A 15,646-nucleotide genomic window follows, 5' to 3' on the forward strand; every position below is an offset into this window, starting at 1 on the left:
AGTGACCTCTGCACTGTGAAGCCAGTGTGCTAACCACTCAACTACCAGGCCGCTCTCATATACAGTGTATTACGAAAATAAACTGATAACAAGGGCGAAGTGAAATTCCCGGTCATTTGGTACATGTGATATTTAAAAACATATTTATGCAAATTTGGGCTTGCTACAATTGGCCCATTTCGAGGGATTGATGAGGCAACTGCAATGATTCAAAGTTTGATAAATATCTGAGTTCCATTTTTCGTTTCTTTTGTGTTTACTAAAACAACCCCACGTTTAATTTTCACATACAGCACCATGTGAGGAATGAGGAATGAATGTCATTTTGTGTCCCTATGTGAATTTTCCAAGAAATTGTGGCAGAGGTCTCCAATAATTAACCTATTGTCATGACGGCAAATCTTTCCAGTTGTTGTATGCATAATAGGATGAGGGGAAATTGTTGCCACATAGGTAGGTAGAGTTACCGTATATTCCGGTGAACAGTACAAGGCACACCCCCAATAAATGGTGGACTTTCAAACTTTTCCCATATACAGTATAAGGCACACCAGACTAAGGCGCACATTCAATAAATGAAAAAAAAAACGTTTTCCAAATATAAGGCACACCACATTATAATAAGGGGCTACAGTAGAGGCTGGGGTTACACACTACTTCTACAGAGGGAAATGAAGTCGTGGCTGCTGAAAGTATTTGCGAGACGAGTTGTAGCTCAATATTACTTCAGATATAAGGTGCACCTGCATATCATCTTTTGAAGAAAATGAAGGCTTTTGGGTGTGCCTTATACACCCTTATAAATATGGTATTTGTCTTGATATTAAATCAGTGGTGTGGTGGATTCGGTGGCCAACACATGGCGCCCAGGGTTACACTCAGTCAATATTACATGGTCGGGAAATTAACACAACAGCATACTTTTGACGTTTTTAAACAGTCATTCTGAAATTGAAATGTGATTATTAGTCTGAAATAAGTGGCTGAAAAAGAGAAACGCAGTAGCACCAGTGAACATATTTAATGAATCAACAATGATAAAACAAGAACAGGCAAACACAGAAAGTGACAACTACAAGATGTAAGGCAACTGTTTACCCCTTTCAGATGTCCAACACGTTGAAAACACAGCCAAGAGTGAAAATGGCTAACAGCAACAACACATATGGCACAGATGTTTTGCTTGGTCATAATAGAGGCTATGTAGTCTTCTTTTGGACAGATGACAGTTATAATTTACACATGGTATTGATGGGGCATGTTGGAAAGAGAAAAAAAAACGAACAAACAAAAATCTTTACACAAAAATATAAAAATATGCCCTTAGACTAATATCGACAATTGGGGACCTTAGGTGCATTATTTACAGAAAAAGGCCATCTATTCCAATATTTACAACAAGAAAGACTTTGCCCATATCGGGAATGAGGAGGTCACATACAAGCTAAATAAATTTAAGGGATTCATGGAACGGATTATTCTTTCTATTCTTCAATATTGCAAAGGTCAACATCAAGTGTGAAAATGTGCCTGTTGATTTTTTTCCAATTGCCTGAGGAAGCACAGAAAGACAACCACGAGGCAAAAACAGAGAAAATCAAATTATATTTGGACATCATTTTAACCTACAGTAAATTCGAAAATAGTTGGGTCAACCATCAAGAAACTGTACCTTTTTTGTATGTTTTGTGGACAACAATAGTGCACAGCTTACACACAGATATTGTGCGGATGTTATGGTTTGCACACACAAAACACAGCTGCATACTCCTCTGGAGCCTATAACCAGCAAGATTGTATTGTACTGCATTTTCACCAATTTTTTGGGGGGGCACTAGTAATACACTTGACCGTCCAACAAGACTAAATGATGAGCTTTTACCACTTGGAATTTTTAGAAATGTTCTTTGTCTGATGTCTCAGCACTTGGTGGAAGTATTTCTTGAATATTTTATGATTAGTATGAAGAAAATATTTTTAAGTGACCAGCCACAGCAGAAAGAAAAAGTGATCATTGTCTTCCTGAAGGGAAATTTATACAGGTGAAGCAGCATTTTCTGTTGGATCTCTTATTGTGCAGATGAACCGAATGGCTGGTCAGTTAAATGTAGACTGATCACGTACTAAAATATACTTTAAAAAAAAAGTCAAATACAGTAAAGTCTCGTTATATCGATATCGGATATATCGATAGTCCCGGTTATATCGATACTATTTCTATGCACGCACAGAGAAAATTACATGCAAACAGGGTCGGATATATCGATAGTCCCGGTTATATCGATATTTTTTCGGACTCCCTTGAATATCGATATAACGAGACTTTACTGTATGTGCCTATAATCGAGTAAAATATCAAGTGTGGTCCACCACATACTGACCACAGATGAAACTAAATCATGGCAAGAAAATTGTATATATTTTGTAATTGTATGTAAGTGTACAGCCAATGATTGAAAGCATTCACGAAATGCTCAAACAGTTGTTCTTCAATGTCAAGCAAGGCCAAACTCTCATTAACTATAAATCAGATATCACAATAACCTCTTTAATCCACTTAAAAATTAGCTCCCCCCCCCTTGCACTAGGATTGGCCACTCAATGTTGATACACAAGTTGAAGGGCCCAGATGGTGATGCGCTTTCTCGGCTTCGACTGATCCAAAACGATCAGTGCTAAACCCGAAATCCCGAGGCTACGGTCCATGTAAGGATACATTCACCTGTCCTTCACTTCTACTGACATCTGTGTGTGTGTGTGCGTGTATGTGTAAAACGGCTTAACTTCTAGCCTTACGAAGGCACGTGCAGGTGCTTAGCACTTGTCCTTCTGACCTACTCAGTATCTAGCGTATACACACTAAAAGGTGAAATTAGAGCGGGTGAAAATGATTCGCACATACGGTATGCCACTCATACACACACTAAAACAATAAACAAATAATACATGTATGCTTTTGCATTTTTTTTCTTGCAAATATGGCAGATATACATTTGCAGTTTTACAGGTGTGCCCTTAACATCTTCAGATCGGGGCAAGTGTGTGGAAACATAACCCTAGGTGTGGCGAAAAAATACAATGGAATTTTAAGTATCGTTGAGGCTTGTTTCTTCCCTGTGCTGTATGCGCTCTTGGACTCAATCTGTGTAACCTGGAATTGACACCACGACCTCGTCAAACCTCTACTCACAAAGAAATGGTGAAAAGCTACATCTTCTATAAAATAAGTGCTGTCTAGCATAAGTTGAAATCAAAACCATAAATACTGTACACGACTATCTTCATCTGCTATATTTGTAGATCAACTTGAAAAGTTGATCTACAAAGTTAAGGAAGTCGACAATCTCAGTGCCGAATTGTCCTCCTGGCAAAATACATCTTGCAATCATTCAAACTAAGACATAGAAAGAAGGCTTTGGCATAGTCACGGCATGGTAATGCACTTTTTTTGTCTGTAAACACACATTACTTAATTTTGGTGTTGTCTATAAACAGGAAACAGGAAACGATCACTTTGTATTTGTGGGGGGAAAAAACAATAAAAAAACGCATGCATCCAGGACGAGATCGCTAATAATTCAAACAATTACAAGTGATGTATTTATCATATGCACGAAAAAAGTGGTGTCATATATTCCTACCATATTGCACTTTGTTCATGTGCTTAAATCCTCTCCTTCAATGTGTTCTTTAAATATTGGACCACTCACTTGCTGAGGATATAATGGGCACAATCTAATCTCAGGGGTTAATGAGGAAATCTACTTCAACGCTGAACCTCGGTTATTCGTCAGCATCCCGTTATCACTGAAGACAGTACAAATTTACATCTCACGCAATGCGTGGTGTCACTCCTTGAACTAAAACATTTTGCTGCAACATCTTGCACGTCAAATTGAAACAAAAGACAAGGAGTATTTGATTTATGTATCCTCTAGCTCTTTCACATGTCTTTTTTCATGGATCCATAATACGCAAATATTTAAAAAAAATGAAAAAAGAAAAAGAAATCAAATCCACTCAATGTCGTGCAGCTCACATGCCAGGACTACATTTTTGGAAATGAACATGTGTACATTTAAGAGGGATTTTAAAGCCATAATGCACAGCGGAGCGGAAACAACACGGACATACGTAAGGCTGAATGAAGCATTTGTATGCAGAAAGTGAACAAAGTCAGATCCGAAAGTCCAAACCGGGCTTGATTTTCTCAGACTCTCCACAATAAAAGGTGGTTGGTGCTGTCATCCCGCCCGATGGTCTCACTGCTATTGTTTATTCTGAAGTCCTCATAGCCGTCGCCGCCCGATATGACGAGTTGACTGTTTTTGGGAGGCAGGTGGGCAGAGGCTCGCCGGCGAGTGGAATCATACCTTTGAAGGTTGCCGTCGATGACAGTGTATTCCTGCGACGACTTGCCTAGGACACATTTTGCTCTCATCAAGTAGACAACATAAAGACAGTTTTACAGGCTTTAAACCTTTAACTCATTCACTGCCATTCACAAATGTAATTAGAAATTGAAAATATGACGTAGAGCGCCATTCGAGAATTTCTTCGGGTTTTGGTTTTTCTTGCTGAGGTGCCGATAAAGCGCTGGCCCGACCTCCGGCAATGTTTTTCCCTTCCACAAGGGGGTAATATTCCCCTTTCTTTCAATGTTACTGCTTTGTTCCAGCTTCAGCTGTTGTGAAAGCGCTGTATAAACCATTATGTATGTATTGCATTGTACTTTGGAAAGCCGCCCTTATTTCAAGCTCATATAACTCCAGAACCATATAATTTAGGAATTAACACTTATTTTTCTGATGAAACAAGAGAGTGTATGGTTTCTTACACTGCATTGACAGTTTATGTAGTCCTAAAACTCAATATTCTGTGGGTCCTGGAATTTGAGTAACAATGACAAAAACCCTGGCACTGGAGTGGACACATTTTTGCACATCATCTGGCAGTGAATGAGTTAATTGCGTTTTATGTACCTGTGGATTCCAACGTTGGTGGACGGATGTTAATTCCCAAACCTTCCGGTAACTCCACTGACGTCAGGAATCGAACGTGGCCCGTGTGTCCGTGGGCAGAGCCCATTGGAACTGGGGGGGTTTTCACCGTACATGTACTTGCTCCGGAACTAATCGCTGGGATTGGCAACGTGAGGACCACGCCTGAAAGGCGAAAAAAGAGTTTCAATTGTCTACCTGTCAACTACCCCGGATCATTTTTCAATTTTATAACTTCAGAAATTAAAATGATTCTACAATTGTTGTACCTGCGCTGGTGCCAATCCACAACAAATCTTTACACGCCAGTAGCGCTGTAATTCTCAAGCAAGCGGCTTTGTGCTGTCTGATGATTGCATCTGCACCTGAATGATAACGTGAGACGAATCGGAATGCATGGTGGTGTGGAATAAGATCAATCTGTTCATCTTCCGGAGCTGGATGGACACATTCCCTTATGAGTTTACCTGCAAGCATTTTGTGAACGGCAGGCGCCACATCAACCTCCGTCAGGCTTTCCCATGTTTGAGCGTGGTACAGTTTAACATGTGCACTGCCTTGCAGGGCCAACCACACACCCTGACCGTACGCCACCATGCAAGTCACACATCGGCTGCTGTCCGTCCCCACCTGGAAGTAATGCTGGGACAGCGAGAGAGACACTTTCCGCATCAGTACTCGATTACGCTTTCTATGCATGGCTCTCCATCTCCGTGCTTACCTCTTGCATCAGTGTAGTTGTGCTAATGATGAGGATTCTGTTCTGGGAGCCACACCACAATTTTCCTCCAACCTGAACCATTTTGGTGACGGGGTTGCTGGGAGTGCCCAGAGGTAATGTCTGAGAAGATTGGGAGTCCCAGAAACTACCTGCAGATTAACATAAGCAATTAAGAATGCAGTCGTTCAATTTTACCCGCTGTCAATGATCTTTCTGACACCAAGTTGTTGAGAAAAAAAAAACATTTTCCTGGCACGGAGAGCCTTTCTTTAAAAACATTTTTGCACACAGTATACACCTAAGTCTTCTGACATTTTTAATTATGCTTAGAATATCTTGTTTTTTATCTTTTCACCCCCCACCCCCTTTCAAATTGCTGCTGTGGACCGCAAATTTCTCCATTGTGGGAAGATTAAAGGCTTTCTAATTCTCTTTCTTTTTGTGATTCTTTACTAAGGTGAGGACCAGATATACAATAAATGACTTTACATGTGATTTTTGTAGGGTCTCACAGTTAATGCAATTTGAATGTTTCAAAATGGTGATCCCGAAAGCACTTTGAGTTCAAAGATTGTGATGCAATGCCTTATAATATATAAGTATTATAAGACAGAAGAAGAAAAGATATAACTAACAGCATTATTGTCCTTCGTCATAGCTACACGTGATGCTCACGCGGCAACTTTACCTGCTTCTCTCTGATAGACGATGACCTCACCATTAGCCAACGATACAAAGACTTTGTTGTCCAAATATCTGAAAAAAATAAAAATAAAAGTTAAAAAGGAGCAATATAGAAAATGAAAGAAAGCAGCGGACTTTTGCAAAATGTGCCTGTATGTATCAGGAGTGGATTACAGAAAGATTATTTTATTTTTTTGAATTTTGAATACGGTATGTATGACAACAATGTAATTGAAATACACTTACAAGATGCACAAAATAGAAGCCGCGTGCTGCATCTTCATGCTGTTTTTGCGGTTGCGGATGTTATCTGAAGACTGGTACACATGGATGCTGGTAGGAAAAGAAGGATTAGCGAATAGTAGGTGTCCACATATTGCTGATCATTCGTAAAACCACGCACCATCCATCTTCTGTGCCAAGCCACACGGAGCTCTGGTAGGCTTCTGGGTCAATACTGAGGAGGTCTTCCAGACTGGCTCTCGTGAAAGATCCCCGGGAGGAACGGCGCATGGCGCGACCGTCCATGGGGCTCTCCGTGTTGGCGCGACCCCCTGCGCCTACTGCCAATGTCCCCGGAGCTGAATACGAGCTCGTCGCCGAGAACTCCTGTTCCTCCTCACTGCTGGTGGTTTCTGCAGCCAAGTCTTTGGAGCAAGGAGCCTCTTCATCTTTACGAGGGAAAGACAAGAAGAATGAACGTTACAATAGACTAATAGACTAATCAATAATAATTGTGTCATGAGAGACTGTTGAACATAAAACGTCAAATCATCCCATTTCACTAAATTGATCCCAAAACATATTTTGTAAAAATAAGATAATTTTGGTCAGCATTCAGTATGATAATGATAGTGAATTTACCACTCAATGGCACAAGAGTCAACACACCTGTGTATCAAAATGCTCCCACGAATAAAACAGGGCCAGGAAAATGTTAAATACTGTATTCAGTTAAAATTGATACTGGGAAAAATAAAAACATGTACACCCAGAAGTTTTTTTTTTTCTCGAACAGACTAATGGGAAAACTTTGGGAAAGGCCATTTCTATTTCAGCAAAGCACAATCATAAACCAACATCTGATCTCACAACTGTTCTTGTGGATCATGTGGAAATTAAACGTAAAAATCTTCCAAGAAGTGCTATTTCATTACATGCCAAATCTGTTTTTTTTTTTGCATTTTCACTTCCTGTAGTTGTAAAGAATGGGTGTCTCAATGCTTTTGTTCTCATGCTGTATGATCGTGTGTCACGTGTGTGTGTGTGGTTTGACTTACTGCCGTAGCTGGAAGATATGGTGGAGTGACTCGTTTGACTCTGTAGAGTGGATGATGGACTCAGTGAATCCTCATCGTCTGTGTCGTCACTGTCAAATGGGACCAGCTCAGCACCTGGACCTGAACGAAATCAACCGGTCAGACTATATGGTCGCGATGAACACCATATTTTCAGCTTTGAAAGAATCAACATGAGTTACATTAACTCATTTACTTCCATTCACGAATGTCTTCGGGAATTGAAAGTATTACGTAGAGCACCATACCTGAATTTGTTCTGGTTTTTTTTTCTTGTTTGGGTTCCAATAAAGCGCTGGCCATGGCCTCTAGCAATATTTTCTCTTTTCACCAAGGGGACAAAATTTCCCTTTTTTTCCATGTTCGCATTTTGTTTCAGCTTCAGCTGTTGTTAAAGCGCTATATAAACCAATATGTATGTATTGCATTGTATTTTGGACAACTGCCCTCATTTCAAGCCCATAAAACTCCACACATAATTTCGGAATTAACTTTTTTTTCTGATGAAATAAGAGTGTCTAAGGTTTGTTACGCTGCATTGAATGTTTATGCAGTCCTAAAACTCAGTATTCTGTGGGTCCTGGAATTCGAGTGACAATGACAAAAAACCCTGGCACTGGAGTGGACACATATTTGCACGTCCGGCAGTTTGTTTTCTTGGAGGGGAGGGAGAGAACAATTGTGCAAGATTGAATAATGAGCACTCAGAGGCACGCTCAGCCATAGCGGCGACAAAAAGGCAGAAATAAATTGGGAAAAGTGTCGGCGAACAGTGGGCAAATACCTGTTGGCTGCTCGGCCAATTCTAGAGAAGAATGTGAGATGGAAATATGTAACTGCTGCTGAGTGTGCTCAGATGTTGTAGATGGCAAGGCAGCTTCAGGTGCATGCTCCCTGTCAAATAAAGAGACTAATTTGTGTGTGTGCATGTGTGTGGATTTGTGTGCGTATGCATGTGTGTGTTCACTGACCTCCCCTTCAGTCCAGGTACAGCAGCAATACAGATAATCCTGGCTGAGCAAACAGCAATACAGGCCTCGACTGTGGGCTCGTCTTTAATGTTCAACAGACAAACCTAATAAGGAAATATCACAACACCGTCAAGGTCTAAGCAGAACAGATCAAATGTATATTGAATACATTTTCTTACCTGTCCAACATACCCATCACTGTTACACACCCACACCTCACAGCCACTGTCAGGGCAGGTGTGACTCGGCGATGCACATGAAAACTGGGTGAAAACCAAGAATATTTATCGGGATGACTTGCGCGAGCATGATTTGAGATTATGATGTCAAAAGTAAATTTGTGCCACCCTCACCTGCATTCCACTGCGTGTCTTCATAATAGGAATAGCCTTCAGGAATTCTGGGTCCCACTGGTCCTGAGTCATAGCTAAAAAATCAAGACAACTCAAAGTGAAGTACGGTGATATACGTCAGTTGTGATTTTGTTTGTATTCATTGACACTCACATTATCTCATGAGCGGGGTTGTATCTGAACAAGTTCAATGGATAAAAATATGGGCAAAAGTTACTGAATGTCATGTATTTCTGCCTAGTGAATGTTTACACGAAGAGAATCATTCTGAGACCGGTGACCAGATTTTTTTTCTCTGAAAGGGGCCAGGTTTTATTAATATTCAAGGAGAAAAATCTGCTAAACACACGGTAAATGAGCCTACGTATTTCAGGGATAAGATATATTTTGGCAACCCAAGCCATACAGTTGCATGCAACTTTACGAGTCATCAAAAAGCATGATCGCAGCTCGGAAGTGACAGGATTTTCTCGCTTGGAGAGAAAAAAAAAAAAACTTGCAGTATTAAAAAAAACAATGTTATTTATTGGAAAAATGGAACAGATTTGTTTTCATATGAACTATGAGCTGAACAAATTAATAAAAATAAATAAAAAATCAGTAATTGAAATTTGAACTAGTTTGCATGTAATATGAACTTCCACAACACCGCTTATGAGAAAAATGACACACTATGACTCACTGACCCAGCTTCTTTTTTGCTTCCTCAAACACCTGTTCAAAGTTTGAGCGAACGTCAGGTGACGTGAACTCAAATACAAAACTATTCTCGGCCGAGACAGTGGTGAACTCCAGCTTGGTGGGTAGAGAGGTCATACTGAAAGCCAGAGATTGCTTCTCTGACAGCTCCCTGTGTACAGAAGCCACCAGATCCTTCATCAGCTCATCGAGGGGCTAGAGTGAAAAATATGGAAATTAATAATCACAGTGAGAAAGGATCATGGGATAATGGAAATTGCATGTGTCCTCACAGGTACACGGTACCTGGTGCGGCAAGCTGAGGGTCTCTGACAATTTGCTGATCTGACCCAGCGTGCTCAAATCCTCGTCGAGTCGACTGATGGTTTTCTGTACGTTTTCCTTATTTGTTATCTGAGTGGAACCTGATGAAGAAGGGAAAAAAATAATCGTAAAACAATGGTGAGATTCAATAATGACAACGAGCGCCACGTTATCTTACTTTTCACCACCTCCACATCCTCCAGGGGAAGCTTCCATAGAAACTTATACTTGCTCGATGTATCAATTACACTTGTGGCAGAGTATCTGAGGGACAAAGCATCGACATAAAAGATGTGATGAGTAACAGTTGTAGACATAAACGTATGCAAACATTTAAAATAAAATATTTCCTAAATATCATAATCTTTTTACAGATGCATAGGCAAGGAAACTGCAACATGGGAGGAGTACCAGATTGTTAGTAAAGGGCAACTGCAGCCACCTGGTGGCAAAGCCGATCTTGTCTTTGTTTTTGTTTTTTTTTTCAGAAAAAAATGAATTTATGCACCATAAAGCATATTATGTAGCGCTATTTAAGGAAATATAATATCCAGTTCAGTATATGAACAATCTAAGAACGCAAATAACCACAAGAGGGCACTCTCTCTGGTGGAGAAATAGAGTATGTACCAAAGACCCAATTGAAAGGTGGGACAGATCTGAATAAAAATATGATCCTTGACACCCCCACTTCCCCTGCAGTTTATATTGTCAGATATTTTCTTCATTTAAAGTCTATTCACGGGAATAAGCCGTGCTATTAATGATGAAAACAACTCAATAGGAAAATATGGGTGTCTATGAAGGTTGTCTAGTGCAGTGATTCCCAACCTTCATTGACCCAAGGCACAAATTTTAATTAAAAAATGCATAGCACACCACCCAGCAAAATGGAATGTCAATTACATACGATGCCATCGATTAGATCATTTATTTATTCTTTCTGTCAGGAGAGGTTGTTGGCTTTGAGGGATGGACGAAGATCAAATGTTTTGACGAAATAATTGAATTTGGGTAATGTCCAGCGGAACACCGTTAGAACTCTCACGGCACACTAATGTGGCTTGGTTCACTGGTCCGACATGCAATGTGTAGGTGTCTGGATGTGTGCATGTGTGCGTGTTGGAACTCCTACAGGCTCATGGAGCTGCGTCTCAGTGATCCAGACTTCCTCTTAAGTGTGGTGCAGATGATTAGATCACTGAAGAGAAAAAGGGAACGGTCCTTCTTCCCACCAACTGTCTTCTGCAGGAGTTATGAAACAAGCTCAGTTTGTCTTTGACGGTCAGCGTTGCATGGAAAATGAAACGCTCTGCAAAACATTCTTGGCCATTCATTCACTTGTGCGAAATTCTTCACAAAAATACCTCAATAGTGATGCATTCGACTATGAAAGAAAAATCTTACCGCTTCCATAACCATCTCCTGCCTGATGAACTTCCTCTGGGGATTCAAAATCTAAAAAAAAGGAAAAGAAAAGAAACCAAGTAAAGCAAACAAGAAGTATTGAAAGAGTTTGGGAGAAAGAGTTTTGATTTTATGTTTGAGCTTGTCTACAGCAATTTGCTACATGTTGTTTTTAAAATGCACTATAAATAAACATGGTTGAGTTCAAAGCAAAACATTTGTGATTAAAAAGCAGTGACGTGCAGTCAGGGGAGGCAGGTGAGGCTGTGCCTCACATGTCATCATGGAAATATCAAATGAAAAAATAAATTAAACAGTAATATTTATTTTGTGATTTGTACTTTAAAATTATTGTCCATTTAACTTCACCATTTTTTGATTTTTTTTTTCAAAATCACTGAATTTTCACATTAACATTTCACATTAACCGTTCAAATACTAAGTAGAGACGAGCAGTGAGGCAGCAGCCGGCTGAACCTCACCATGGTTTGCGCAATGACTATGCTAAATGTGCTGGCTTGCTCTGCAGTGAGACCGCATTGCTGTCCCTCTGCATATCGCTATTAAAGTGTTCAAAAACTTTGAGTATATGAATTAAATTTCGACACTTTAGCTGGTGTATATAATGTACAGTCACTGTACATTATAACCACTGTACTACAGTGGTTATTTTATTTTATTTTTATCAAAACTGTGTGCATAGGTGAAGCACAGTTCTCCTGCCTCATTACAGGGGGCGCTGGTGATTCCAGAGATTCTTCTTGCAACTCCTCGGCCGCAGAAGAGAATTAGTGATGACAAGCTACAGTAAACAGTTAGCAAGTTAAGTGGAACCATCCAGTCATTTTCTTCGTGTTGCTTGGCCTTATTTTCAGAATGGAGGATTACATATCTAAATTGAAAGAATTTTCTAAACTGGACTTTCAATCGAAGGAGGAGATAATTAAAGGAAGACCAACACCGGACTGTATAGCTCACAAACGGTGAGGGATGGATGTAAATCTCCTGGACAGCTTCTCATCTTTTTGGCCCAGAAGGATCTCATTGAAACTATTCCTGAGGCGACAAAGTTGCTCCAGCTCGTGCTCACTCTTCCAACTACTACAGCATCAGTGGAGCGGTCATTCTCAGCACTGAAAAGACTGAAAACATAGTCGGAACAGGACTGATCTAGGACGACTTTCTTCACTGGCATTGTTCTCCATTGAGACAGAGAGACTTTTAAAACTGAATAACGACAAGGAAGGCTTCTACAAAGAAGTTATCGATGCCTTTCTTCAGAAGGAGCGGTGCATAAAGCGGTCATTTATAAATAAAGGTAACAAGATAATAACTATTTTTATTCTTGTTTTCTATGCTACAGTTTGTATATATAAATAATGCTGACATGAAATTTTAAACAAAACATGTTAACTGTTGCCAATCAAATGGTGAATAAGCTACTCTGTAGAGTTTATGTTTGTAAATCTGACTGTGATGACGTCAGTGCCTCACCAGGCATGAACCTCATCACACGTCACTGTTAAAAAGTATGTACAGTACTTTTTCATTTTAACGGCATAAAATGCATAGCTGTTCAAAACTGGAATATATTCAATGCTGTGCGTAATTTAAACAAAAGATATTTTAACAGTGACATTTTTTCTATTGTGGAAACTTGTGGGCGGGGGTTGCTAACAGACAATTTAACCAAAGCATAAATCCGAGTCTTTGACATTGTGATTTGGTAAAAAATTTAGGAGGCGAGAATAATTTTCAAATTTGAGAATTATATTCAGGTAAGAGGAAAATCATTCACATGTTCCACGCCCTCGATATGCGCCTCAATCTCCTGGATGACCCTGGCTTCCCTCTCAGCCTCTTCAGCAGAGCGACGTCCTTTATTAATCTTCTCTGCCAGCCGCTTGATGTCCCTCTGGGCGTCCAGCAGGAAGGAGTGGTCCGGGTGGTCATCTGGGGTGTGCTTCAGAAGATCCTACACACATTAATCCGGAACAGATTTACTGTAGCTAGGGAGACACCGTGATTACGTGCTGTAGGAATGAGTTCATAAGAGAATTCACCTTGACCAGAAGCTCATATCGAGGGATCCTCTGGACGGGCTTGATCATCAGGTCACCCAGAGCCTGCTTCTCTTTGTTCTCGCGCATATTTTGCTTTAAAAACAGAAGGATCATGAGGAAAACGAATGACAGTGTTGGATAAACACTGTGTCTCTAAACACATTGCTGCTCACACACACACATGCTGAGAAAAAAAATACTACAACAATGTGGTCCGACTTATTAGGGTTTTTCCTGATCTAACATCTGACTATAAGATTTTACCTGAACATTCTAACAAAACCTGGTTTCATTGAAAATAATTATTACCTGCTCCAGAAATGTTAGTATTATATAGTGAGAACTTGCCACCATCAACGACAGTATGTTACAGTATGTAAAAGAAAAAAAAGGAAAAAAACTGAACCAAAATAATAACTTTTGTCAAGTGGTCCACTTTTTGCTCACCTCCAGAAACTTGTGAAAGGCTGGCTTGGCCTCCTTTGCGATCCTCACAGCATCTTTGGCATTCAGAAAGTTGTCAATGTAAGCTGAATACATATTAGCCAGAGTCTCCTTGGAGAACTGGAACAAAGAAAAAGAGGATAGCAAGGCTTGTGTGTGCATTTGAAAACATACACAAAAATATGACTCATAAGCACTGACTGCAGCGAACCACGCAGAAAAAATACATAATAAAATGAAAGTTTTTGTGTTTTTTTTTAACAGTTTCATTGATGATGTCAAGACGCTCAGCAAAGAGTCAAACCCAGAACCTCTCGAGTGTGGGATAGATGTGCTAACTCCCAAACACCGACCCAATGACAACAGGCAAACCATTAACACAATATGCGCACAATAATTCTAATAATACTTATCGGCAGCGGTATTCACCGATTGGATGAGGAGGTGTCCAACAGTCTTTCTGTCATGCCACTGGTTGACGCAGCCGTCCACCTGTTCCAGAAAGTGCTCGTGGTGCTCCAGGATCTCTGGGATTTGGTAAAACATTTCATCCACCAGCAGCGGGTCCACGATGGAGCCTCCATCGGGCTGTTTGAGGGGACGCATGTAGCCCTGTGACACAACAACCAAAACCACTGAAAAAAACTGCCTGTGAAACACATACACCAAGTGGCAAGTAGCAGTTTATAGAAAATTTCAGATCCACCCGTTATCCAAAATTATTTCCTCAGAAAGATGGAGGGCGTGCTGGAGGCTATCCCAGCAATCATCGGGCAGTAGGCAGGGGACACTGTGATCTGGTTGCCAGCAGATCGCAGGGCACACCTAAACAAACAACCATCTGTGCTCACACTCACACCTAGGAACGATTTGGAATGTTCAATCAGCCTGTCTTGTATCTTTTTTTAAACCCACACAGGACCGGAGAGAACACACAAACTCCACACAGGAAGGCCTGGGGTCAAACCCCGGACCTTTTCACTGTGAGGAGGACGTGCTAATCAATCAGCAATCCTGCCACCTAGGAAATGTACGATCAAATGCACTTGAAAGTAGTCCACCAACACATGTCCTCTGGGTGTTTGCATCACTCTCTTCATCTTTGGCGAGCCTACGTGGCTCTGTTGGGGGCTGGAACGGAAGTTCACATGGCACCTTTAATTTATATTTCATCAAACCAGTCCGCCCTCTGGCAGGGCACACAGTGAAGCCACACTGGTGACCTACTTTTACATATTACATAACACACACTGAGAGATTCAGGCATTTAAAGATCAATAAGACTTGAAAATGATTTGTCATTTAAAAAAAAGACACCAGTCCACGAGTGAATGATTAAACGATGAGAATGATGATGGAGCTCAAGCGTGAGGGGGGAAGACATAGGATGGAGGTAGAAACTTAATGTTTCAATTTACTTCATCAATTCGCAAGCAATGTGTTACATAAGAGCTATGGAGCTGATATTGATCCATTTGTTCACTCTGAGAAGCTTCTGGCTTATGATGATGTCTTCCTCTTAGGCTCTCATTTATCTGCTTTTGCAAAGAACAAATTGTTTATATAAATTATTGGTTTGTTATGGCAAGCAAATAAAATAGCTAGCTAGCTAAATAGCTAGCCAGATAGCTAGCCAGACAGACAGACAGACAGACAGATAGCGGCAAGCGTAGTGTAGTTGCATCGGATATTTATTGTAAAGC

The 15,646-nt window shown here is 40.4% G+C and overlaps 1 protein-coding gene across 2 annotated transcripts in view; it reads right to left on the reverse strand.

Annotated features, from left to right (window-relative positions):
• Positions 1 to 1,002: 1,002 nt before the first annotated feature.
• The window catches only part of arhgef17 (Rho guanine nucleotide exchange factor (GEF) 17), a 44,630-nt gene continuing 29,986 nt past the window's right edge, over positions 1,003 to 15,646 (reverse strand). For both annotated transcript variants that reach the window (XM_089013558.1, XM_089013559.1), the window contains 22 exons: positions 14,373 to 14,555; positions 13,947 to 14,063; positions 13,500 to 13,592; positions 13,235 to 13,411; positions 11,437 to 11,487; positions 11,165 to 11,274; positions 10,208 to 10,293; positions 10,012 to 10,130; positions 9,714 to 9,921; positions 9,028 to 9,101; positions 8,854 to 8,937; positions 8,675 to 8,778; positions 8,488 to 8,597; positions 7,686 to 7,805; positions 6,809 to 7,076; positions 6,652 to 6,738; positions 6,410 to 6,477; positions 5,722 to 5,870; positions 5,468 to 5,642; positions 5,270 to 5,365; positions 4,983 to 5,165; positions 1,003 to 4,419 (listed from right to left, as the gene is read on the reverse strand). In XM_089013558.1, coding sequence (XP_088869684.1) covers positions 4,211 to 4,419; positions 4,983 to 5,165; positions 5,270 to 5,365; positions 5,468 to 5,642; positions 5,722 to 5,870; positions 6,410 to 6,477; positions 6,652 to 6,738; positions 6,809 to 7,076; positions 7,686 to 7,805; positions 8,488 to 8,597; positions 8,675 to 8,778; positions 8,854 to 8,937; positions 9,028 to 9,101; positions 9,714 to 9,921; positions 10,012 to 10,130; positions 10,208 to 10,293; positions 11,165 to 11,274; positions 11,437 to 11,487; positions 13,235 to 13,411; positions 13,500 to 13,592; positions 13,947 to 14,063; positions 14,373 to 14,555 — 2,871 coding nt within the window. In that variant the 3' untranslated portion in view covers positions 1,003 to 4,210. The remainder of the gene's footprint in view (positions 4,420 to 4,982; positions 5,166 to 5,269; positions 5,366 to 5,467; positions 5,643 to 5,721; positions 5,871 to 6,409; positions 6,478 to 6,651; positions 6,739 to 6,808; positions 7,077 to 7,685; positions 7,806 to 8,487; positions 8,598 to 8,674; positions 8,779 to 8,853; positions 8,938 to 9,027; positions 9,102 to 9,713; positions 9,922 to 10,011; positions 10,131 to 10,207; positions 10,294 to 11,164; positions 11,275 to 11,436; positions 11,488 to 13,234; positions 13,412 to 13,499; positions 13,593 to 13,946; positions 14,064 to 14,372; positions 14,556 to 15,646) is intronic.

Source organism: Hippocampus bargibanti, linkage group LG14 (assembly GCF_051943395.1).
Source record: "Hippocampus bargibanti isolate YZ-2025 linkage group LG14, ASM5194339v1, whole genome shotgun sequence".
Classification (NCBI taxonomy): Eukaryota; Metazoa; Chordata; class Actinopteri; order Syngnathiformes; family Syngnathidae; genus Hippocampus; species Hippocampus bargibanti.